The sequence below is a fragment of the Ostrinia nubilalis genome, chromosome 22 (assembly GCF_963855985.1).
Source record: "Ostrinia nubilalis chromosome 22, ilOstNubi1.1, whole genome shotgun sequence".
In the NCBI taxonomy this organism is placed as follows: Eukaryota; Metazoa; Arthropoda; class Insecta; order Lepidoptera; family Crambidae; genus Ostrinia; species Ostrinia nubilalis.
In genome coordinates this window covers 7,243,980-7,269,124 of record NC_087109.1, presented here as the reverse complement: position 1 = coordinate 7,269,124, position 25,145 = coordinate 7,243,980, and the positions used below count along the sequence as shown (strand labels likewise).

General features: G+C 37.4%; 1 protein-coding gene across 3 annotated transcripts in view; it reads left to right on the top strand.

The window, feature by feature from the left end:
- Positions 1-227: 227 nt before the first annotated feature.
- The window catches only part of LOC135082642 (putative divalent cation/proton antiporter TMEM165), a 41,437-nt gene continuing 16,519 nt past the window's right edge, over positions 228-25,145 (top strand). The window contains exons 1-2 of one of the 3 annotated variants that reach the window (XM_063977434.1): positions 228-405; positions 867-993. In XM_063977434.1, coding sequence (XP_063833504.1) covers positions 874-993 — 120 coding nt within the window. In that variant the 5' untranslated portion in view covers positions 228-405; positions 867-873. Of the gene's footprint in view, positions 406-482; positions 704-866; positions 994-12,214; positions 12,659-25,145 lie in introns of those variants that run through there. The other 2 variants (XM_063977435.1, XM_063977433.1) reach the window with 2 other exon arrangements.

Sequence of the window (25,145 nt, the reverse complement as noted above, 5' to 3'; positions counted from 1 at the left end):
ATTTTTTTTTATTATTTTATTTCAGCAAAAGAAATAAAAATATAGGTTACAGCTAAAGAAGTCGATATCAAAACACAATTATTGTTATCAAATTAATTGCACAGAATATAAGGTCCAATAATTTATAAAAGTTTATCCAATAATTAATCATAAAATAAATTAGAATTTAGTACAAAAATAAAATTAGAAAGAAATCAATCAATCCACAAACGGAGAACGGGAGAATTTGTGAGTTGTCAAACTTGTGTAAATTTTCATGATAACCTTCAAATCCTTGTTGAATTGCTGGCTATTTTACGTTTGAGAATGAATTTAATTACATAGTTTAGCCCTGTTTGTCATTAGTGAGTGTTACTATTATCGATATAGAACAAGTTAAAAGGTCTGCACGCCTTTATTTTAAATGTAAGTACCTACATAAATTGTTTCCGTCGTTTTAGAAAGGTGACGTTTCTTAGCAAGAGGAATTCGATAAATCTTACTTCCTAGATACTTACATACTCCAAATAATGCTGTTTACATAGCTAAGATAACGATTTTATTACGTATCCAATGTTTGTTCCCCGACACATACTGGATGCGTATCTAATTGCATTGTTAAAGCTGATAATATGGGTGTAACGTTTCGGCCATTAGTTTTACGTGATTACTTGCTATTGTTCACATTATACGCATAACTTGGACTTCTATTTTGTGACATAAGGTAGGCAGTTCAATATCAGAAACCTATTAACTATATTAGGTAACCTCAAACAAAATTCAACCAATATAGCATTTACCTCTGTTTACCTAGTGCATTAGATAACCTGTTAAGGTACAAAACCACCTGTTTTCAATGAGCTAAATACCTTTTATTCCAATTTCAGCTCCAAAATGCTCAAAAAGAGGACAGTCTGTCTGGCGGTGTGTGCATTTGCTGCGACATGGGCGCTCACTGCTGCCCAGGGTCAGGCGCCATTGCCACCTTCATCGTCACAGGGTCCTAATACTACAGTAAGTCATTGTAATGTTAGGTTCTATAAAATAAAAAATATCAATCTACATGAAACAATATAAAATCTTATCCTATTGTATTTCATGTATTGTGTATGTAAATTATCAGAGTACTTTAGGGATTCCCACAATTTATCATAACACATTTATTAGCAGTTATTCAGGACTATTTTAATGTTTTATGTGGGATGAAATCATACAGTGGAAGTGGGATATAGCAATGTGGTATTGATAAACTGAACAGTTGTTAAATGAAATGTTTACACATTTATTTTCTGAGTTAAATAACAATACTGCACTCCAATTGAAATAAGCTTTATCCAACCAGAGCTCAGTTTTAATAAGTTTATTGAGAGTTTTTTTTTTCACTTTGTATGCACAGGCATAATATACTTCAAATCAAGTAGCCTAAATAATTTATTGAACAATATGATACACACCTAGTTTATATTAATTTATTAGACGAAATTACTTACAAATAATCAATTAGATTATGAATGGTTATCATATTGAAATCTACTGATAATGTTATTTTTGGAACACCGACTAACATTATGTACCTTCAATGTTATTATTAATTAATCATTAACAATTAACACACTTACCAAATTAAATTGGTCAAACATTATTGATTAAAGCCAAGTACAGGGGGAGGGGGGGTGCAATTACTATAATTAAGTTGTTTTTCGGGAGTTTTTTTATTTTGTCGGGAGGACTTAAAAAAAAACGAGAGATTCCCGCCAATTTCCGACTATCTGGCAACTCTAAAGCGAGGTTTAGACTAGCATTAAATTAAATAGCTGTGGCAAGCCAACTTCTGCAAGATTTACACAGTGGTAACAGCTTGCGGAAATCAACTTCTGCATTTTATTACTAGTCTAAACCTCGCTTATGGAAGATATTATCGTACGCGTGCCCCCCTTTCTACTACAAAGTGAGATAAATCACTATCACTAGGTTAAATTGGAGCATTAAACTTTACTTGTAAAAAGTTAGCTGTAGGTGGCACTGAACCATACTAGACTGATGACCTCTAACCTTTAAGTACCAAGATTTGACTCTCCTGAGGTTATATTAGCTTTCTTCTAAAGTTGGTATATCAGAATATTTATTTTATGTATTTTGTTTGAATTTTTCTTTACCGCCTAACGCCTATTTTTCTTCAACGTCTTAATACGCCCATGAATAATTTTGCTTATTATATTTCATAGGCGTACAATGAGCAAGATATGTAAGGCTTGTTAATGTTAAGCACGTGTTAACACGCGTATTTCAATACGTATCACGTTTTCACGTTGGTCCAACCAAAAGTTTTTCATTAGTCACGAACTTTAACAAATTAGGTACCACATTAATAGAGTACTCACCAAACAACAAATGTTCGCAACGGTCCCAGTCTCAGATCATAGAAAGAGAATAGATATGAAGTCGCGCGTAACTACAACGAGAACCAGTGTCCCCACAGTGCCCCACATTTCCCCCACCACAGGTCCCACACACACATTCAACTGTGTAAAAACAAAGCGACTGAGAGTCTACGACAACATGTGCAACCGGCTTAAAAGTGCTGTGATTGGCCAGAAGGCGTGCCTTATGGCCAATCAATGGCCGCGTGACGTGACGCACACTTTGAAAACGCTAGTGAGAGAACAAAGATAAAATGGAGTCGACAAGATATCGATACTTTTAAATCGCTAGGGGCAAGGTTCGAAACTGGTTTCACAAAATGCTTATGTATGAAAACCTTTTTATTATTATACGTTATTATTAACTACTATCACGCATTTACTTTTTAATTATGGCGATCTGCGTACCGCATATGTTTATCAAAAATAATGCCTATATTAGGCTTTCAACTAGCTCTTATAGTAATTACATAGTTGACAGTTACTAATTACTTTTACTGTTTTTTTTATTTTGTAAAATCTTATAATCGCAAGTAACACATCATTTTTTTATTTAAAATTATAAAATACCCAGACGGTACAGGCCATGCAGGATCAGCTATAATTATTAGAGACAAAATAAAGCACCATCTAATGCCTGAATATAAAACCGAGCAAATACAGGCCACTACAGTCGCGATACAAGACAGATGTGGATACTTTAATGTCTCATCTGTATATTGTCCACCAAAACATCGAATAGACTCAGATCTGTTCTCTCACTTCTTCTCAAGTCTAGGCAATCGTTTCATAGCAGGAGGCGATTGGAACTCCAAACACATCTATTGGGGCTCAAGACTCATAACAACGAGGGGAAGACAGCTAAAGCTGAGCATCGATAAAAATCACTTAAGTATAGTGGCCCCATCGGAACCTACCAACTGGCCAGCTGATCCCAATCGAATCCCGGACATACTCGACTTCTTTCTTACAAAAGGACTCTCCAAACAGTACATGAAGATTGAGTCATGTGCTGATGGGTCATCTGATCACAACCCAGTCTTACTTACTATCAGCTCAACTATAATTGAAGTTGAGAGACCCCCATTATTATACAACCGGCACTCTGATTGGAGCTCCTTCAGGGAATACATTGAGGAAAACCTTAACCTAAACATCAGACTCAAAGGAGCGGAAGAAATTGAAACAGCAGTAGTGCAGTTTACTAATCTCATACAAGTTGCCGCGTGGAGATGCACACCCACTGCTGAGCATAGAAACCCGCCCACAAACGTACCACTGGAAATAAAGACCATGATCCAGGAGAAACGCAGACTACGCAGAGTCTGGCAGCAGAGCCGTCATCCGCAAGACAAAGCCGTCCTTAATAAAGCAATAGCAGAATTGAAGGAAACTATAAAGAATGCTAATGACTTAACAATGCAAGCGAAATTGGAGTCTTTAACGGCTACTAAAGCCACCAACTACTCGCTCTGGAAAATTACCCGCTCTTGTGACAGACCTAACGTACCAAAGACCCCAATAAAAAGGGAAAACGATTGGGCCAGAACAAACCAAGACAAAGCAGACTTGTTTGCGGACCATCTAAAAAGTGTTTTTAAACCAAACGCAACACTAGACAACTCATCAGAACAATTCGCTAACCACATCCTGGAGCAAGACTTTCAAATGGACTTTCCCCCTAGACCTGTTTCCCCCGCGGAAGTCATAAAAACGATTAAACGCCTGGATAGTAAAAAAGCACCTGGCTACGACCTTATAACCAAAGAGGTATTGCTGGAACTACCGAGAAAGGCTATTGTCTTCATCACCATCATTTTCAACGCTATGCTACGAATAGGGTACTTTCCGGCTGCGTGGAAAGTCTCGGAAATCATCATGATATACAAGGCTGGCAAAGTGATGACCGAAAAAACATCATATCGACCAATCAATCTGTTGCCTACTCTGTCGAAGGTAATGGAGAAGATAATACTTCGCAGAATCATGCCAAGCCTCTTGGAGCGCAAAGTGATACCAGATCACCAATTCGGCTTCAGAGAACGCCATGGCACAGTGGAACAAGCCCACAGAGTATGTGACGCCATAAGAAAGTCCCTAGAACAAAAAGAATACTGCTCTTCAGCGTTCTTGGATATTCAGCAGGCATTTGACAAGGTCTGGCATAAAGGTCTACTATGTAAGATTAAGCAGAATATTTCTCACTCCTACTTTCCCATATTCAAATCTTACCTCGAAGATCGCATATTTTATGTGAAAGAGGGTGACGCCACCTCTGAGTTCCAAGAGATTGACGCCGGGGTGCCACAAGGTTCTGTTCTCGGCCCCATGCTCTACACGCTGTTCACAGCGGACTTACCGCTGACGCCGGGGATAATTACAGCTACTTTTGCAGACGACACCGCTATATTAGCAAGTAATAAAGATCCAGAACTGGCATCAGAGAACTTACAGAAAAGCCTCAACAAAGTAAACGAATGGCTTCAAAAATGGAAAATCAAGGCTAGTGCTGCTAAATCAGTGCAGGTGACATTCGCCCTGAAAAGAGGAGACTGTCCACCTGTAAAGTTGGGCCAATGTACTCTACCCCACAGCGACCATGTTAGATATCTTGGTTTACACATTGATCGTAGACTAACCTGGAGGCACCACATCAAATGCAAGAAGCAGGAGCTTCAGCTGAGGTACAACAGCCTATACTGGATGCTAGGAAGGAACTCGCGACTCTCTTTGGACAATAAACTCCTAATATACAAAGTTATCCTTAAGCCCGTATGGACTTATGGTTTGCAACTATGGGGCAGCGCAAGCGATTCCAACATAAGTATACTCCAGCGCCAACAAAACAAGATCTTGAGAACAATTGCACAAGTACCATGGTACATAACCAACAACGAAGTCCACGAGCACCTTGAAATGAAAACAATTAAGGAGGAAATTCGGAGTCTGGCAGCTAAGTACAAAGAGCGGTTAATCCATCATCCTAACGAACTTGCTCGCCAACTCACCATGGACCAGTATGTGAGACGACTGAAACGTCATCATATCCTGGAGCTAGAGGACCGCCAGTAGCTCTGGGCAGCAGACGAGTTGATGCTTCCAATGGGAAGCCACTCCGCATGACAGCATCACAGAACAGATTTGCTCATAGTCTTGGGACTGATTGCAAATGAACTCAGCAAAAAAAAAAAAAAAAAATTATAAAATAGAAAATTATAATTTACTTCTATTTATCGATAATAGGAAACCGCATTAGAACACGAGCACGGCACTATGTTACGACCGGCACATGCGGCCGTACTGTGTATTTTCACCCGACAGTGGATATCGGAAGAAATTAAATACATTGCGCAGTAGTTGAGCATGACATAAAGTGGTTGCTAACTAAATCGTCAATGTACAACGTGTTTGAATTTTTATCACCACTAATTTCGATATCGCAGTAACTGTCACGGCACTGAATTCGTTCGTAAAAATGTTTAGTTTTTTTTATTTATAAGCAAAATACCAATGGATTTGCAATACTTACATGTAGTAAATGACTCCATTGTTCCTGTAGTTCTTCGATTCACTTATTTTATTGCACGTAACGACGCATTATCCAAAATATCGGAGAACATTTCCTTAGTACGACTGAATCGCGACTAACCTAGCTACGCGGCCGATGTTCGTTTCTGGGCATATCTCGGAGACACGCGCCACGCCCCCGTTTCACATCTATTCCCTTCTATGATCTGAGGTCCCAGTAGACTCAGAAAATCTTTTCGACGAATCGCTTACGTATCGAATTAACCTAAGTATAAAAACAAGGACTTAACGAAGCAAGCGCAGCTGGCTGGTATTTAGAGAGCTGCCACACTGCCGGATTGCAAGCGTTTTCAAAGCGGCTATCCTCCGCCCATTTTTCGCGGCGATCACGAGGCGACAACTCTAGGCGTAAACGTTGCGCATCCGCAGCGTGTCGGCCGCGTCGCCGCTCTGCTTTCAAACCGCCACACACAGGTGAAATTTGCTCAAAAGTTGGCCAAAATTACGTTAAGTGTGTTTATGCCTATATATTGCTGTAGTCTGTCTAAAATAATAGTTTAAAGGTGATTTAAAAAGAAAAACTAACAAATGTTTTCATTGATGTTTTTAGTCTTACTAATAATTTGTTTAAATTTGATAAATTTAAAAAAATACAATTACGATGCAGAAGTTATTTTTGGTTCTTTTAAAAGTTTTATTACATCTTAAGGATAGGGAATACTAATGGAATGCTATTCTGGGAACTGCCTGAAAACATATTAAGAGTATTTTTAAAATTCATAAAAATTGACAGTTTTGCAATATTTTGTTTAGGTGACGCAGTTTGACGCAGCTAATTTTGGTGTCATATGAAAGCCATAGATATGTTCTTTCGAAATATGTAAAAGAAACGGGTTGATCGCGCTTGATCATGAACTTTTTGTGTGGTAGTCAACATATAATTGTGTGGTCGGTCAGGCAGGGTATTTAACCTTTTTGTAAGCTTTTGAAAAAGTTTACAAGTTAAGCACTCTTAATTTTTTGTCTTTGTTTTTTGGACTATCACGTGTACGGTGCATTGCTCACAGTCATGTTTTGAAGCTCTTCTTAACTGTATTAACTGTTGAGATTTGTATTTACTTCACAGATGTTTTTGCTTAAGTTTTCTTATAAGGGAAAACTCATGCTGATTGCTTAAGTGACACCAACTAAAACTCCCAATGTGGTTAAGTTACTTACATAAGTACTTAAGGAAAATGTTGACTTGACTGACACTTGATCTCTAGGACAGATTGGGGACGCATTTAATTGTGTGCTTATTTGGACATAGCATAATTCATAGAAGTAATGTTAAAAATCCTTATTTAATATTTTGCATTTTAACCACGTCTAATTCGTAATTTATTCGATTATGTCAGACTGATTCAGACTTCAGACTCACAGTAGAATTAAATAATTAAGTCGCAATGATTAGCATTTTACGTCTTCTAAATAAAAACTACATTAACATCCGAAGTCGAGACGGATTTATAATATGTTTTGACTTAGGCCCGGTTTCCACCAAAGCGGAGCGGAGCAGAGAAGTTTTTTGAATAACCAATCAGATTCCATTATTTCCACATCTCCCTGCTCCGCTTCCGTGGAAATGGATCGAGCGGAGAAGTTTCGGGCGCACGGGATAGTATCTAAAACATTTGAAAAAGGATTAAGTTATTATTTTATTGCGAAATTGTTGTTTCTTCTGCGCAAAACGCAAAAAGGGTAAATAAGTACATAGAAATGACTGATCTTCACGGTCGGGTAGTTACGGTAGCCTTTTAATGTGCTGTTGAATATTTTAACGCCGAGTCGACTTGAATTTCGTTCAAAACAACTGAAAGAAAAGTTATTTACTTTGTCGTTTGAATGACATAGTTACAATACATTATTATTTATGAAAACAAATATCACAAAGTTCGTCCTTAAGATTGCTACAGAGCACTTTTACATACGTTTTTAACAATAAACCAACATTAGAAATACAAACGGTAAAGAGGGAGGGAAAAAATATTTACTTAGAGCTGGAAACATGGACAATTTCTATACTTTCACAGTATTAATTTCGTCTACTCCATATCCAAATATCATAATCAACATCGGCGATAGCATGTCCACTGCTGAAGCTATGGTCCCCAATGGATTCCAGAGTGGCCAGTTTGAAGCCTGCCTCTAGTGGCTTCGTATACAACCTTTCTGCAACTCAAATGTGTACTTATTAAATGTAATGCACTATGACTAATAATTTCTTATGCGGGTGTCGTGACATGCTCATGCTCATCATGGCAGGGAAATACCCACAGCTAGGAACAAAGAAACAATTTGGCACAGGTGCTGATTTACACCATGAATAGAGGATCAATAGAATTCGTTTTGACGCTGTTTTCGGAAACATTTTGTTTATCATGATTTTTAGAAACGCTTGGGGTTTTTACTACTAAATAACTTGAGGTAACTTATCCGAGTCCAGAGAATTATGTATGTAATAATGTATTTATTTCAAATCGCTCATGTACTTATAGTAGCAGCTTTTTTATTGATTGCTTAGCTTAGACCTACTATCTATCAGCGTTACTTAATGTGAAAATATTATTATAAGCCAGTTTTTCTATTGAATGGTCCGATCATAAATCCATTAAATATAATTTAGAATTTTAGACTGACCTGTTGACAAAATGGACTCGCTAGATTTTATATTACAGACGCACGTTAAGCTAACACTGGCGTACCGTATGTGGCTGTAATGTACCTATAGAGCTTTAACCTTTAGATTATAACTTACAGCAAGTTGTGGGAAGTCTTGGAAGCTTGTTATTTTTCGGCAACCATGCCATCCAAGTTAAATTTAATGGCTTCATTAGTTGCCCATAAAGATTCTCCTAGGTTTTCGACTTCGACGGAGTTGTGCTTAAGTGGTGGGGGCCCTCGAAAGGGGCGCTTTTTCGGTTTTCCGGTTATACCGCGTAAAGGACTTACCCTATCGAAAAGTGGTCTTCCTGACGGTTGAAGGGCATTTAATCCTGCATTAAATAATACCAAATTCATATGTTTTGGACAAACCGTTCTCGTGCAAATGTGCGGCAAAGTAGAAAATATGTGTATAATTAATGACCCTCTCCACGTCCAATGGCTCGTTACCCGCAGGCTTCCAAGTCTTGAAAAGGAGCGCCTCAACCAGTGTAACCCTATCAAGGCTTACGAGCTGGATGCGCCTATCCTTGTTCGTCCCAGCCGTTCCTTAACTGCGGTTGCTGCACCTCTTCCTGGCACTCACCTGAACGACTCTGTGTTACCTACTGTGGCTGCCCCTCTTCCTTGTATCCTCCTGCACGACTATGTTGCCTAGCAGTATGCCTGGTCTAAGGTTCGACGCCAAAAGTCAACAACAACAAGTTCATATTAAAACGCTGAAAAGTTTTTTGTTTGTTTGTGTGAACATGCTAATCTCAAGAATTACTAGTTTGATTGAAATAATTATTTTTGTGTTGAATAGCTCATAAATTGAGGAAGGCTATAGGATATATACAATTACTCTACGACTAATAGAGGTGAAGCAGTAAAGAAAAATGTTGCAAGCACGGAAAATAGTATTTAAACTATTTTCACGCGTACGAAGTTGATTTTGTGGCGTCGAACCTTGGACCAGGCATATGGCTAAGCAATGCAATCGTACAGGAGGGTACAAGGAAGAGGGGCAGCCACATTAGGTAACACAGAGTCGTTCAGGAGAGTGCCAGGAAGAGGTGCAGCAACCGCAGTTAAGGAATGGCTGGGACGAACAAGGATAAGCGAATCCAACTCGTGAGCCTTGACAGGGATACGCTGGTTAAGGCGACCCTTTACAAGGCTTGGGAGCCTACGGGTGACGAGCTATTGGACGTGGAGAGGGGCATTAATTATACACATATTTTCTACTTTGCCGAACATTTGCACGAGAACGGTTTATCCAAAACATATGAATTTGGTCTTATTTAATGCAGGATTAAATGCCCTTCAACCGTCAGGAAGACCACTTTTCGATAGGGTAAGTCCTTTACGCGGTATAACCGGAAATCCTAAAAAGCGCCCCTTTCGGGGGCCCCCACCACTTAAGCACAAATCCGTCGAAGTCGAAAACCTAGGAGAGTCTTAATGGGCAACCAATGAAGCCATTAAAGCAATAAAATCTTTTGTAGGAATTATTTCCGATTTAAAATCTAATTCTACTGGACTACTACTAGACGTTTAAATTCAAATAAAAAATAATTATGTAGTGTTTTAAACACCTGTACCTTTTTGAATAGCTAATGAATCAAGGAACTAAATTCTGTAATTTGTACACAACATTCCATACATTTATTCTTGGAAATTCTTCGTTTATTTACCTAAAACATATTTTTTTTTTTACAAAATGGTACATGGTTTTTTAGGTTTAACTTGAATAATGACGATTCTTTCTTGCAAATTTTAATTTAAAATGTTAATCTTATTATTTAGCTATATAACAAAAAAGTTAACATTATTCCGTATTCTTCATTACAAGGGTACATTTTAACATAAAAACTGGAGATTTTTTTAAAATACTTAAATCTTGAATAACTTGGAAATGAACAAGTTAGTTTCGGACATGATGCCATATGACTTAAATGACTGCAAATAAGCTCTACTTTAACCCCTTTCAAGGAATGTATCGCTTTTCCTGTCACCCTGTATAGCCTAAAGTGTCCTCTCATTGTAAACGTACCTACTTACTATTCCTGTGAAAGTGCCCCAATTCGAGAAAATTTACAATATCATTCCCAGAGGTTCGTTCCTTTCAGCCAAATGACGTCCACTGCTGGACAAATGCTTCCCTAAGGATTTTCACAACGACCGTTCCTGCGCCGCCTTCATCCAGGCTCTTCCCGCGACCTTCACCAGATCGTCGGTCCACCTAGTGGGGGGGGCCTGCCCACGCTACGTCTTCCGGCCCGTGATCGCCTCTCGAGAACTTTTCCCAAAGATTCACATATTTATTTAACTTGTCCCACACAAAATTCGGTTGAAGGTTCACTGGTTAGTCTACTACTTACTACTGCCTAATGGGGCAAAAGTGTAGTCTAGGCGCAATGTAGGCTTTAATGAATGATTAACAGCTGGCATTGCGTGAGGCACGAATGCTTGCCTGCGAACAATGAAAATAAAACGTAAATTGTTACGTTAAATTGTTACCAACTAAACTAATAACCTAAACTGGTCTAACGAAATGTATGACGCTCTAGCTATACATACTTTTAAAGACGTAATCTTACTATAATTAAATAATTATTTTTATCATTCTCATCATCATCATCATCATCATTTCAGCCACAGGACGTCCACTGCTGAACATAGGCCTCCCCCATCCCCATTCCCCCATTTTATCATTCTAAGACAAGGAATTTTGAAAAGTGATGATTTACTACTACTCTGTAACCACCTATTTAAGGCAAATAAATTATTATTTATTTAAAGTAGTAACTGGGATCTTCAGAAATTTACGTCCATTTAGGTGTAGTTATTTTTATAATTGAATTATGTACTTAATAATTACGGATAATTTACCCGTGCGTAAGACCTTGCTCCATATTTATAAATGCATGTTTACAAATAAATAAACATGAATGCTACCAATGTTATGAAACTTGTTTAAACTTTATGACATTGAAATTGAAATGGTAGTGGATAATTTGCATTTTTACTGGATGCTGAAATGGTAATAATAGTACTTGCCATTTTAAAAGTTACACGACTTACGACATAATAATATGCAACAATGATTTTTACTATAACTACGTGGTACTTATTATTATTCTGTGCTATAACGAATAGTATTAAAATCACGATGATTGAAAAAATGAAAACTTTGAATTTTCTTAACTGATGTGTGAAATCGTAAAAAGCTATAGTTTAGCATGCATAATGTGAAACATTGATAACAGTTTTCTTTCAACATCCATTCCATAATTAAATATATTCGTTTTGGATATAAATTCGTTTTGGCTGAATTTATAATGTTCTCTTGGAACATAATTTTCGCGATTGACGTCAAACGCATCTATGTATCCAGACTATCCAGCAGAAAAACATATCCAGGCTTATTTTCAATCGCGCTATGACGCATAGAAAATGCGTCTAACCGCATCTGGCGCGCTTTCAAGACTTAAATAGTATTTTTTTCCTGTCTGATTTATTTTCACGGCCAGTACTTACTGGTAACCGGCAAGCCTCCTTGTTTTCCTCGAGCGTAGTCGCACCGCAGAGCCGCGAGCGTTCGGTCGCCCTGCCGCCTGCGACTGAGCCCTGACGAATGCCCGCGTAAAATACTTTACTTATCTGATGTTTGAATGATAAGTTTATCAATATTTAATATTTTCTCACTGAAGCCGAGCATGCCAGTGGCAGTGTAGTCTTTAAACGCGAGCTGAACGGCTGGTTGCGTTTTTACCGCGCGTTTTTCCAAAATGAATGTGACGGACTTACTTTTTTGGCCGACCAGTACGGTCGTGCCTGATTTCACGACAATTTTATCGGATGTGCCGACGACTTTCTCGGACATGTCGAGTTTTTCGGACGTGTCCAGCACAGTTTTCCCTGACATGACGACTATTTTGCCGGAGATCAGCACGATGATACCGGAATTTACGTCCACTCTGATGCCAGAGACGACAACAGCCGCTGAGGACGTAAGGAATTGGCTGACGGATCTATTGATGAAGGTTCGTTTACTTTAAATTTACGAGTTCAATGAACCAGTATAGAAATTATGTACGATAATAATATTGATTGATAAGTAACGTAATTGTAACACGCGCCGCGTTTAGGTAAAATGCAAACAATGACACATGTTTGTTATTTGTGTGTAATTATTAAGTTTACGCATTGCACACACAAAGAATAAGGTGTAAATGAAACTTTTGCAACCAAGGGCTAGTAATTTCTTTAGATTTCACAAGACGAGGATTGTTAAACAGAATAAAAGTTAATGGTAACTTGGTATATTGGTCCAACGGAATGTTGGTACCAATTGCTTTGAAATTATGTTGATTCCAATGAATACTTACGAAATAGAGTTACTCAATTTACAGTTATCATTGTGGTTTATCGTTAATTGTTGCTAATAAATAACTAGTCACATTACAATAAACCACTAAATAACACATGTTAAATTGACATTCAAATGAAAATACTAGTGCTTTGTAGACTTACTTCAATGTCTACTTGAGAATAAGTACTTTAGTCAATATCGTAAAGTCCGCAAATAACTAGAAAATAATTGTAACAAAGAGCAATAACAATGTTATCTAAAGTAGGGTAAACACAGAAAAAAGTATGTCATGTTTGACCTTAAAAAAAAATTTGGGTGTGTAAGTAGGTATTACTTTTTGTACTAGCAGGTGGCAAAGGCACATGTCATCTATACATGCCTACTACATACTCATACATATTTGATTAAGTCGACTAGTTAAATTGTTAGTTGAAGTTTAAGTAGATATTAGTTATAGTGTGCATGGAACAATAAACTAATGATCTAGTTTTCCATTTGGTTTAGCGTCTCTTCTGTCTAACAATTTGTATACATGAATGTTTACTATACATTACGTTATGTTACACTGCTTCACCAATATCCGTTTGCCTATTATTAGGGTTGGCAACATTTTTAAGAACGTGTCTTTCTATTTTAGTTGAAATGGAACGCGAAAGTTTAAAATCTAACAAGAGTTTATTGAAGTAGGTAACTTATGCGTAGGTATCCTAAATTCCAAACGGTTTCTTTCGTACAAAAATTCATAATATTGTAATGGTCCAACAAAATCCAAACCATTCCATACAACTTTACCCCAATTTGCGTTGTTCCAATATATTTATGAATTAAATGGTCAAACACTTGATTTTAGTTAGCCGACCCACCGGGCAAAAACAAAATAAAAGCTCGTAAAAAACGCGCGCTTTTTCTTTACAGTCAAATAAAATGAAGCCTAGGAACAAATAGCTAGAGTTACTTAGGTTTATATTCCTTGGCAATGAAGTGCGGGTAATGTCCTCGTAAAGTTCGCATTGAACTCTAGCTAGGTACCTATTTGCTTTTCGTAGTTTTCCCTTTTCACTACTGGTTGAGCTTTCCTTTGGGAATAGCCAAATTCTCTGAACGTAAGACAGTCGCATTTGCATTATTTTGATTATTTCTGTCTCTAGACAAACTCAGACAAAGTTAGTTTCTAGCTAGATCGATTACCTATGTCTCTTTATAAATTGCTCTCTTTAAAAACATATTTTTGAAGGATTAAGATCCCAACCAATTAGCTTTCGAATTTCTTTTATATTGCGAAAATCGTATGCGCTATTAAAAATATGTGAGATGAATGAATATTATAAGATTTCTTAGATTAAACATCTTGGCAGCCCTAAGTATGCATGTGCATACCTGCAAGGACGATAATAAATGGTTAGGATGTGTTGTGCCCGATACGAGTGTTTGCATCGTAATAAGCTAGTAGCAACGAAACTGGTCGCGATTGAGAGTAATGCTACCAGTAGAATTTACCACCAAACGTAATATTTTTGATAATTTGAATTCAACTTTGTATTGGCTCGTTTGATGTTTTTCAAATTGTCAATCAAATAGAGCAATCGCTTTAAAATGTCAAATCAAAGCAGGGCACAGCCCTTACTTACCCCAACTGTGGGGTAGTATCTCTCTTTAGGTACATACATTACCGACTTATAAAGATTGAGTTTACAATTACAGTGATTGCATTTCAAATTAAAAGAAATTATAATAAAGTTCACAATTAGCTAGTTTGGGCGCCTTAAGGGATAATTTTTCTATCATGCTTTCCCCACGCGCAACGTCATACTCATGTAAAGGAGATGTTCTTTTGATCAGGTTCCTTAGTCACTGTTAAACATACGTATAATGTGTGCACACCTAAGTATGAGTAAAATAGATTTTATGTAGTTTTTAGTTCGTAATAAGCGACAGCTCTTTTTAATATTGTTTAGCTTTTAAAATAAAAATGAGGAAACTACGCCTGCTCTACATAATTGGGTCATTCCATGACAAATGTTACCGAGGGTTAAAAACTAAATATGTTCTTTTCGCATTAAATCTGATGAATTTTGAAAGTAAACATTTCAAATTATAATGTGCAACAAAAATAATCTGCAAGAAACAAGTAATTTTTAAGTTATTAGTCTTCAAAGTCTATACTTAAGTCAACTGTCTGAATGATCATTTTCTCTCTTATTATTGGTAATACGATTAAAAAAAAACTATCAATCTGTGAAACGTTTTGCCACTATAAGATTTGAGGGTATTTATCATAGTATTGGTAGATAGCGCCATAGTCCCAAAAAAATTGATAATCATCAAGTTTTAAGTGTGTTTTCTTGTTACTTCGGCGATGTAACACCCGAAACAAAAAAACAGGTATTTGTTTTATTATTGTACCTTACACATGGATTAGGATAACAATATTTGGTAAAAGTAAGGGCATGGTAGTAATGATTTCAAATACTAACTAATATCTGAGCATGATACTAATTTAGTATGTTTCTTTCTTGATTAAAAACTGTAACACCCGAAACGTTTCGGGTATTACATTTTTATTTATATGTCGATAATGTGTGTATATTGCTTGGAGAAGTCAAAAATTATTACTGTGAGTGTCCTTCGACCTCCCACTAGCGCTGGCGTCGGAAAAGGAGTCATATTTCTCTATTTAAGATATTTTTGAAATGTCGACTTAACACTAAAATTAAGGTATTGCTAAAAAGCCTCGATGTTTGACATTTCCATTAAATATCGTAATTAGAAATTAAAGTAATGCTATTTCAAGCCAAAAACAATAGAAAAAGCTATATTCTGAGGAAAAATTAAACTTGAACTTTGTATATTATTTAAGAAAAGCTGCTTCGTAATTTCAAACCAGAATTCGCTCTATTTGTGTTTATTTGTTGTACTCCTTATTTTGTAGTACCTAGAGACTAATAAAACACCGATTTTATCGATAAAACGCGTTGCATTTTCGTACTCGTAACACCCGAAACAGAACCATTGTAATACCCGAAACAAAGAAAAAAATTATAAAAAAATAGTAAAACGTTTTATGTAACGGTGATTGTATGTTACATGGTTTGCAAATTTCATACTTTAGAAGTCCTGTAAGTTTTAGGTATGATTCCTTAAGAAAATTCGCTAAATTTCGAGTAAATGCAGCAACAGTCAGAACATAGAGTCAAAATCTCGTAACGCCCGAAACGCACACTTTTCGACTCATATTTTCGTTATCCTACATTCTAAGCTGCACAAACTTTATTATTTAGATAAAACAACTAAAAACGGACAGATTAAGGCACTAATATTATTAAAATACTATTTCAAAATACAAGAAATTGTTGAATATGTGTGTACGAACGTAACACCCGAAACGATGGAATGACCCAATTGCACCTTGATCTTAATTAAAAATGAATCGTAAAATCAATTTACCAGTTTTTGGTCGAAGCAGAGTTTTTTAACCCCGCCTATTCAAGGTTTCCATGATTAATAACTATGAAACACGTGATCTGCGTCGCGTTAGACGGACGGGTCATTTTTTTTTACACATAAAAAGAAAATTATGCGAAAACCTATGGTTATTATTAGACAAGACCTGTAAGAGGTCGTTTGAGGTTTTGTTTGTCGAGCACACAAATCCTGATTTCAATTTACAGGCTTTAGATTTATTACATAGTTGCCTTAATGTTCACTGAAATTCGGGTGCAAATATCATAATAATGTTCATTGCGGCATGCAGAGTAGAAGGACTACTCTCACTCTTTTGGATGTCGTAAGAGGCTATTAAGGGACAATATGCGAACATTAGACATTCCCCGTCTGACTAGCGTGGAGTGTGGCTGGCCGAATCTTCCATTTTTGCATTAGATGGTTTTATCAGTTTTATATTCAATCATAATTCAAATCCGTCCGTCAACTGTCAAAATTAATTCGCCAGATTTGGACAAGGATTGAATATGGGAAACAGGCGTTAGGTAGTGCTTTTGCCGTGAATACTAAAATTAACCTGATGAGGATGACTAAAAAGCATCAATCATTTACCAGTTACATAGATATCTACAACTTAAAAGACTTCCTATATACCAATTTTCCTGAAAGGCTTCAAGCAAATCAGTAAGCAAGAACTAGTGAAGCGATCATTTCTTTCACTATTGTATTTGGAAGCCGAAAATTAATCAATGTCGGCCTTGTAAAGCAAAGCGTGTATCATGTAGAGATAGTAGGTAGATAGATAGATAGTATGGTGCGTAGGTTTTGGTTGGATCTTTGATGTATTTGGGGTTGTGATCGATATCTTGTAAAATGTACTTGTCAAGATTGAATTTACTTAAGTACTTCCTTATAATAAAAATAAAAACACAGTCGAATTGAGAACCTCTGCTTTGAAGTCAGTTAAAACGACTTTACGTTTTCGATTTCATGATCATAATTTCGATGATAATGATAGAATTGTTGTTGATAATTATTTAGTAAAATGTTTATTAACAAATAATAGCTTAGCCCGCGATTTCGTCTGTGTTAACTCAATAAAGTAGACTCGAAGCTTGATGTGGTTTAGGTATGCATACCTAAAATACCTTAACTTTTAAGGGCATCTGTGCGAAGCATTACACAACACTGTAAGAATAGACAGATAGGTATTCCCCGTCCAGTAAATAAATGACCACGAAAATGTTAGGTATTCACGATGCGCGAACGCGCTAGATGCGATAATAAGGTCGTTTCGACCGTCGCGCGTCGTGTGGTTAGCATGGCGAATCGTAGGTTAATTGTTGTCTGTTTCCTTCTATTCTTTTCAAGGGTCATTTGTAAGGAGAGCAAAAACATTTACTGGGTATCCACTAATAATTATTGTTTTATCATCAACAGGCTATGCTATATGGGTATTTCTCATCAAATTGCGAAATTTGATTCCCGAGCCATTAGTGCCGAGTCACATGCATTAAATTACATAAGTCTTTTTTTTATTTGAATGTACGCTGCCTATACCACTATTGCATAAAAAGAAAACGTATTACCTCTAAAGAAAAAAAAGATATGGCTACTTTATTACCGTGAAAATCATTCCCTCACCTTGTCCCTTAGTCCAAAATTATTACTAAAATGCCTATTAACTTGAAATATATCAATATTTTTAATAATAAAATTATGCAAATATGTAAGAAAGATGTTTGTTATTGTCCATAAAAGCTTTCATCTTACAACAACAAATGTATAAAAACAATGATTCGATTTTAAATGTGTCCCGCCAAATAAAATCATTCCCTCATCCTATTACGAATATTCGATTTCTGAATGTGTCAAAGGATATTTAGTAACGCAACTTTAAGTTTTTAGTACCTGGATACACTCTCAAATGATTCAAAATGGCAATTTCTTCTCAACAGTAGGTTAGTTCGTGTAAAAAAATAATTTGCGTAAAATTGTTAAAAGTTAAATTTATGACGATCATTACCTCACGTTACATTAATGTATTAAGCATTTTAATATTTATCATTAAAATTTGTTGGTTTTATGCGTTTTTGGGAGTAAAATACATATTAAAAATGTAACAAGCAAATTGAGGTTATGTGTCGGTGTTTTTGTAGCTTAAGTTAAAATTCGTCATTCCCTCACAGTCATTTCCTCACTTCTAAGTGCAGTGAGGGAATGACGGTCGTGTGAGGGAATGATTTATCCAGTAATCTGCGGTTTTTTAGATTGTTTAGACACCGTTGATTTTTAGTCGGCCGATAGTTTAGTCGGGTTGGGCTCTCAGTGCTCACACTGATTCAACTAAACGGTTGAATCGGGCGTGGGTGCGCAGACCGCCGATTTAAAATCGGGCCGATTGCTTCATTCGATAGAGAGCTGTTGAAGTGATCAGTCGCGTAGAATGTTTCCCAGAAATATTATAATTTTTTATATACCAAATTAACTCATGCCTGCGGCTTCAACTGCTCGAAATTCAGATTGTTACATAAAAGATAAAAGTTTAATAAAAATCATCTCAAATTTATACATCATGAAAAGGAAATTGACCTCCTTCTTCTCGAAATTGGACCTACCTAGCTGAATCGTTTGTCCGAGGTAGACATACTTGTCAACAATCTCAAGAATCGAGCGCAACATGGACGTTCGACATAATCTTCGTTTTGTCCGTGTTCATCCTGTGATGACTCGGAAACGTGGCCTCTCACTATAGACCCTATACAGAAGCTCAAAGTTGCACAGCGTACTATGGAGAGGGCTATGCTCGGTGTTTCTTTACGAGATCGAATCAGAAATGAAGAGATCCGTAAACGAACTAAAGTCGCTGACATAGCCCGACGGATTAGCAAGCTGAAGTGGCAGTGGGCAGGGCACATAGTACGCAGAACTGACGGCATGAGGCAACAAGGTTCTGGAATGGAGGCCGCGTACCGGAAAACGCAGCGTGGGACGTCCACCCATAAGGTGGACCGACGACCTGATAAAGGTAGCAGGAAGGCACTGGATGCAGGCCGGGACCAACCGTGCGATGTGGAAGTCATTGGATTATGTTCAGCAGTGGACGTCCTGTGGCTGAAATGATGATGATGAAAGGGAAATGATCATGAAAAAGTGAAATCGAGAGTAATAACTAGTTAAATCAATTAATTAGTAATAATAACCTTTCCCGCCAAAAACGAGGAGCAAACTGAAGCTATCGGCCGAGTTGGACGACGAAAAATCGGCCAGTCTGCGCGCGCGTAGAGGAGCGCCGTCTGATCAAGCTATCGACCGATAGTTGGACGATACTTTAGTTGGAAGGCAGTTGGGAATCGTATTCAACTATTTAGTCGGCCAAATCAAATCGGCGTAATGTGCGAACTTCCATACATGCCCATACTGATTAACTGCCCGACTAAACTATCGGCCGACGAAAAATCGATGGTCTGCGCCTAGGCTTATTTATTTCATGTAACTTGTATTTCCTGGTATTTAATTTAAAAGAGGTGCATGTATGTGGAAGCAAAATAGCACGACAAAAGAAGTTGAGTGATGCAAAAAAATAAATAAAAAAGAAAGAGTACGATAGAAAAAGGCGAGAAAAATGAAAAATAATACTGAATCTTTGAAAAAACTGCGGGAAAAAGAAAGATTAAAATATTTAAAGGAAAAAGCGAAAATTCAAGTAAAAACTTAGACTAGTGAATACCTGAAATACTTGTCAAAACTTAAAGCATGCCAATATGCCATTTGTACATGTTGTTTTTTACTATAATATAATAATAAATCATTCCCTCACTCCGTTAATCATTCCCTCATTTATTAATTTTTTAAATCCTCATTTTTTATAGGTAATATAAAAAAATATGGAAGACCAATACCCCTGGACAGATCTTTAAAAGTAACTTTTCTGATCTCTGCAAAAAATATCTAAGTTTATGTAAAAAAAAAGAAATTTAAATAAAATCTCAAATTTTGAGATTTCATAAGAAATACCCATATTATGCTGGACATATAAGCTCTTCTACTGCTGGACATAGGCCTTCCCTAACTCGCACCATTTACTTTGTTACTTGTTTAAATAGTTTAATTGGTACTACCGTTCTAGTCATAAATAAATAATAAATAAATGAATCTTCAACTTGTCGCATTTATGCCCGTATTCACAAACGATGCTTGCTTAAGTGAAGCAGCAAATCGAACGCACAGCGTTGAATAGAGCTCTGTGATTGGTTCGTGTGTTACCCTGTGCGTCCACGTCCACTGTGAGACCTCATAGTAATGTTTACAGGCAATGGGGGGCAAAAATCTCTACCTGCAACTATTCGCAAGTCATCATAGGGCAATGATAAAATCCTTCTCCCAAAAAGATAATCGTAGTGATGGGATTAAAATAGCGAAAATAAATAATGTAATTTAAATATCTCTGTTGGATTTGGCAATCTCCTTATCTCAGAGCAAACAATAAATAGAGACACAGTTTCTGTAGGAACAGTAATGCCATAAGATATGAATAAACAAGGTTTTTCGCGGGCCTTGTGTTGATAATAATAATAATAATAATAAATACTCTTTATTGCACACCACATTGTAAAAAGAAACAGATATAAAAAGAGAATTTTCCATTTCCGATCTTTATGGTCCTCGTTTCCATCAATGATTATACATAAAATATAGTAGGAGGGCTATTATATCGCATTAAAATTTTGTATCAATTACCGCCACTGATGAGTAAAGTCAAATTAAGAACAAATTAATAGCCCTCATTAAGGTAACGATTTCTTTAGTAAGTTGCTTCTTATTGGAAAATCTTTTTAAGTTCTGTATCAGCCTTATTTTTACGAATGGCTTCGTTTCACTAATGCATCCTGCTGTTGTCGTTTCTCCTCATTTATATTTACTTGGGTTTGCTTTTAGCAGCTGTACTTGTTGGAGTTTATAAATAAATCAGTTCTAACAATCGCAGCAAAGAATTTACGACAGCCACTACACAAAGGATAGATAAAAACATTACATTATCATCCATCTATGAATACAGTGTGAGTCACGTTAAAGTGTACATATGAAAATAGATGAAACTAGACCTATTTTTATCGACAAAAAAGAGGTCAAAACCTTTTTGAGTTTTTTTTTTAATTTTTTATACAATTTTTTTTCTTCCAATTACTTATTGTAAAGAAAACGTAATAACTTTGAAACTAAGCGGTATATCCTGATAAAATAAAGACGGTAATGATGCTAAATAACAGGCAATACTAAAAAAATACATAAAATACACAAAAAAGGTAAACAAATAATAAAAAATGATACTTTTTGAAAAAAAATTGCTTTTAAATTCGTGTTTTTTTGGTTATTTGATAAATTTCTCCAAAAAATGCCCCTATAACAGGTGGTTTTTATTACTTTGTATTATTCTCTATCGTATTATCTTTGTAAAACCAAAAATCGCATGTCTCTATCCCTATCACAACATTTGCTATGAGCGTTTGAACAAAGGCCTGCCACAACATTATTCTCCGCTGCAGGTAGAGAAAATTTAAATTTTAACTAAAATGCTTATTTTACTTCGAAATCTTTTGTTTATATTTGAACTTTAACTTGTCTTTATCTAAATTACAAATCTAGAGCCATTTTCAGTTTCGTTGTTAACGAAGCGTTGAATAGCGCGCCCGGAGAGGCTTAGTTCAAACGATCATTGCAAATGTTGTGATAGGGATAGAGACATGCGATTTTTGGTTTTACGAAGGTAATACGATAGAGAATAATACAAAGTAGTAAAAACCACCGGTTATAGGGGCATTTTTTGAAGAAATTTAAAAAATAACCAAAAAAACACGAATTTAAAAGCAGATTTTTTTTCAAAAAGAATCATTTTTTTTATTTGTTGGCCTTTTTTGTGTATTTTATGTATTTTTTTAGTATCGTCTGTTATTTAGCATTATTACTGTTTTTATTTTTTGTCAGGATATACCGCTTAGTTTAAAAGTTATAACGTTTTCTTTACAATAAGTAATTGGAAGAAAAAAAATTCTATAAAAAATTAAAATAAAATCTCAAAAATTTTTTGACCTCTTTTTTGTCGATAAAAATAGGTCTAGTTTCATCTATTTTCATATGTACACTTTAACGTGACTCACACTGTATAGACATGTGATAACGTTTAATACAAGTACCAGTTCTGCCCGAGGCTTCGTCTAGATATCATTTGTCACAAAAAGTTTTTATTAACATTTGTGAAGTCCAGCTATGATGCTCAACTTTTATATCCCTTACTTGAACCCGTCTAAACATACATCCCCCATTTTTTGTATAAAAGTATTCTTCTCCACAATCCTACGTCAGTTAAGGGTAACTAAATAAGCTATCTCTACATTTATATTGTTCAAGTATACTTACTCTCTGTTTGGTAAACGTATTCGTTAGGTAATTTTCTTCTATTCTTAGCCTGATACTGAAAGCATCATCACGCGAAAATAAACTACGGTATCGATTCCTCCACCAGTGCTGCCAATAACAAAGTGAATGCTAAAACTTTGGTATAAAAGCTTCCAGTAAAATTATTTCTAGTTTAGGTATATTTTTGAGGAGTTAAGCATCCAAAATGGTCGACGACGTTGTTATGATAGTTAGTAGCCAAAATTATAGCCAAAACAGCATGAGTTCTTCAAGAAAAACCTTAAGAATACCACTTCTTCTGTCAATGACGTGTGAATTAGTAGTTTTTGCCAACGTGAGGATAACCCCATCAAGAAACAAGTGTAAAAACATTAGTTCTTTTATAAATGGCGTTGAACTTATGTTTTTTGTCACTGTGAGCCAGTGTTGTTAAAAAGTTAATCTGATTAATGATTAAAAATTAATGATTAAAATCATAATCAAAATTTTTTGATTATGATTAATTAATCATTAATCAAAAATTTTGATTAAGATTAATTAATCATAATCATTAATCGTTAATTTGATTATTTGATTAACTATCTACTATTTTCATAAGAAAAGGGTTGGGGGTGTATGAAAAGGTACCCGCGACTTATAAAATGTCTAGCAAAGGGGGGATCTGGAGTTGTACTGTGGTTTTCCCAAAAAACTGCGTCAATTTTCACTACTCAAAACACATCCGGTATCCTCCAGCAAAATTGGGTCAAGAAAGAAGTTAAGCGTCCCGTCCCCCCTGCCAGGTAGGGGCAAACGTGGGCAATCCAACAGACAGGTGGGGTTGCTAAACTAGGAGGGTTTGCGTGTTGGGGAGGTGCTGGAGAGTTCGTACCAGAAGTTTCGGGGGGAGGGCCACGCGTGGGCAATTCAATAGAAGGGTGGGGTTGCTAAGCTAGGAGGTTTTGCGTGTTGGGGAGGTGCAGGAGAGTTCGTACCAGAAGTTTCGGGGGGAGGGCCACGCGTGGGCAATTCAATAGAAGGGTGGGGTTGCTAAGCTAGGAGGTTTTGCGTGTTGGGGAGGTGCAGGAGAGTTCGTACCAGAAGTTTCGGGGGGAGGGCCACGCGTGGGCAATTCAATAGAAGGGTGGGGTTGCTAAGCTAGGAGGTTTTGCGTGTTGGGGAGGTGCAGGAGAGTTCGTACCAGAAGTTTCGGGGGGAGGGCCACGCGTGGGCAATTCAATAGAAGGGTGGGGTTGCTAAGCTAGGAGGTTTTGCGTGTTGGGGAGGTGCTGGAGAGTTCGTACCAGAAGTTTCGGGGGGAGGGCCACGCGTGGGCAATTCAGTAGAAGGGTGGAGTTGCTAAGCTAGGAGGTTTTGCGTGTTGGGGAGGTGCAGGAGTTCGTACCAGAAGTTTCGGGGGGAGGGCCACGCGTGGGCAATTCAGTAGAAGGGTGGGGTTGCTAAGCTAGGAGGTTTTGCGTGTTGGGGAGGTGCAGGAGAGTTCGTACCAGAAGTTCAGGGGGAGGGCCACGCGTGGGCAATTCAATAGAAGGGTGGAGTTGCTAAGCTAGGAGGTTTTGCGTGTTGGGGAGGTGCAGGAGAGTTCGTACCAGAAGTTTCGGGGGGAGGGCCACGCGTGGGCAATTCAATAGAAGGGTGGGGTTGCTAAGCTAGGAGGTTTTGCGTGTTGGGGAGGTGCAGGAGAGTTCGTACCAGAAGTTTCGGGGGGAGGGCCACGCGTGGGCAATTCAATAGAAGGGTGGGGTTGCTAAGCTAGGAGGTTTTGCGTGTTGGGGAGGTGCTGGAGAGTTCGTACCAGAAGTTTCGGGGGGAGGGCCACGCGTGGGCAATTCAGTAGAAGGGTGGAGTTGCTAAGCTAGGAGGTTTTGCGTGTTGGGGAGGTGCAGGAGTTCGTACCAGAAGTTTCGGGGGGAGGGCCACGCGTGGGCAATTCAGTAGAAGGGTGGGGTTGCTAAGCTAGGAGGTTTTGCGTGTTGGGGAGGTGCAGGAGAGTTCGTACCAGAAGTTCAGGGGGAGGGCCACGCGTGGGCAATTCAATAGAAGGGTGGAGTTGCTAAGCTAGGAGATTTTGCGTGTTGGGTGGTGCAGGAGACTTCGTACCAGAAGTTTCGGGGGGAGGGCCACGCGTGGGCAATTCAATAGAAGGGTGGGGTTGCTAAACTAGGAGGTTTTGCGTGTTGGGGAGGTGCTGGAGAGTTCGTACCAGAAGTTTCGGGGGGAGGGCCACGCGTGGGCAATTCAATAGAAGGGTGGGGTTGCTAAACTAGGAGGTTTTGCGTGTTGGGGAGGTGCAGGAGAGT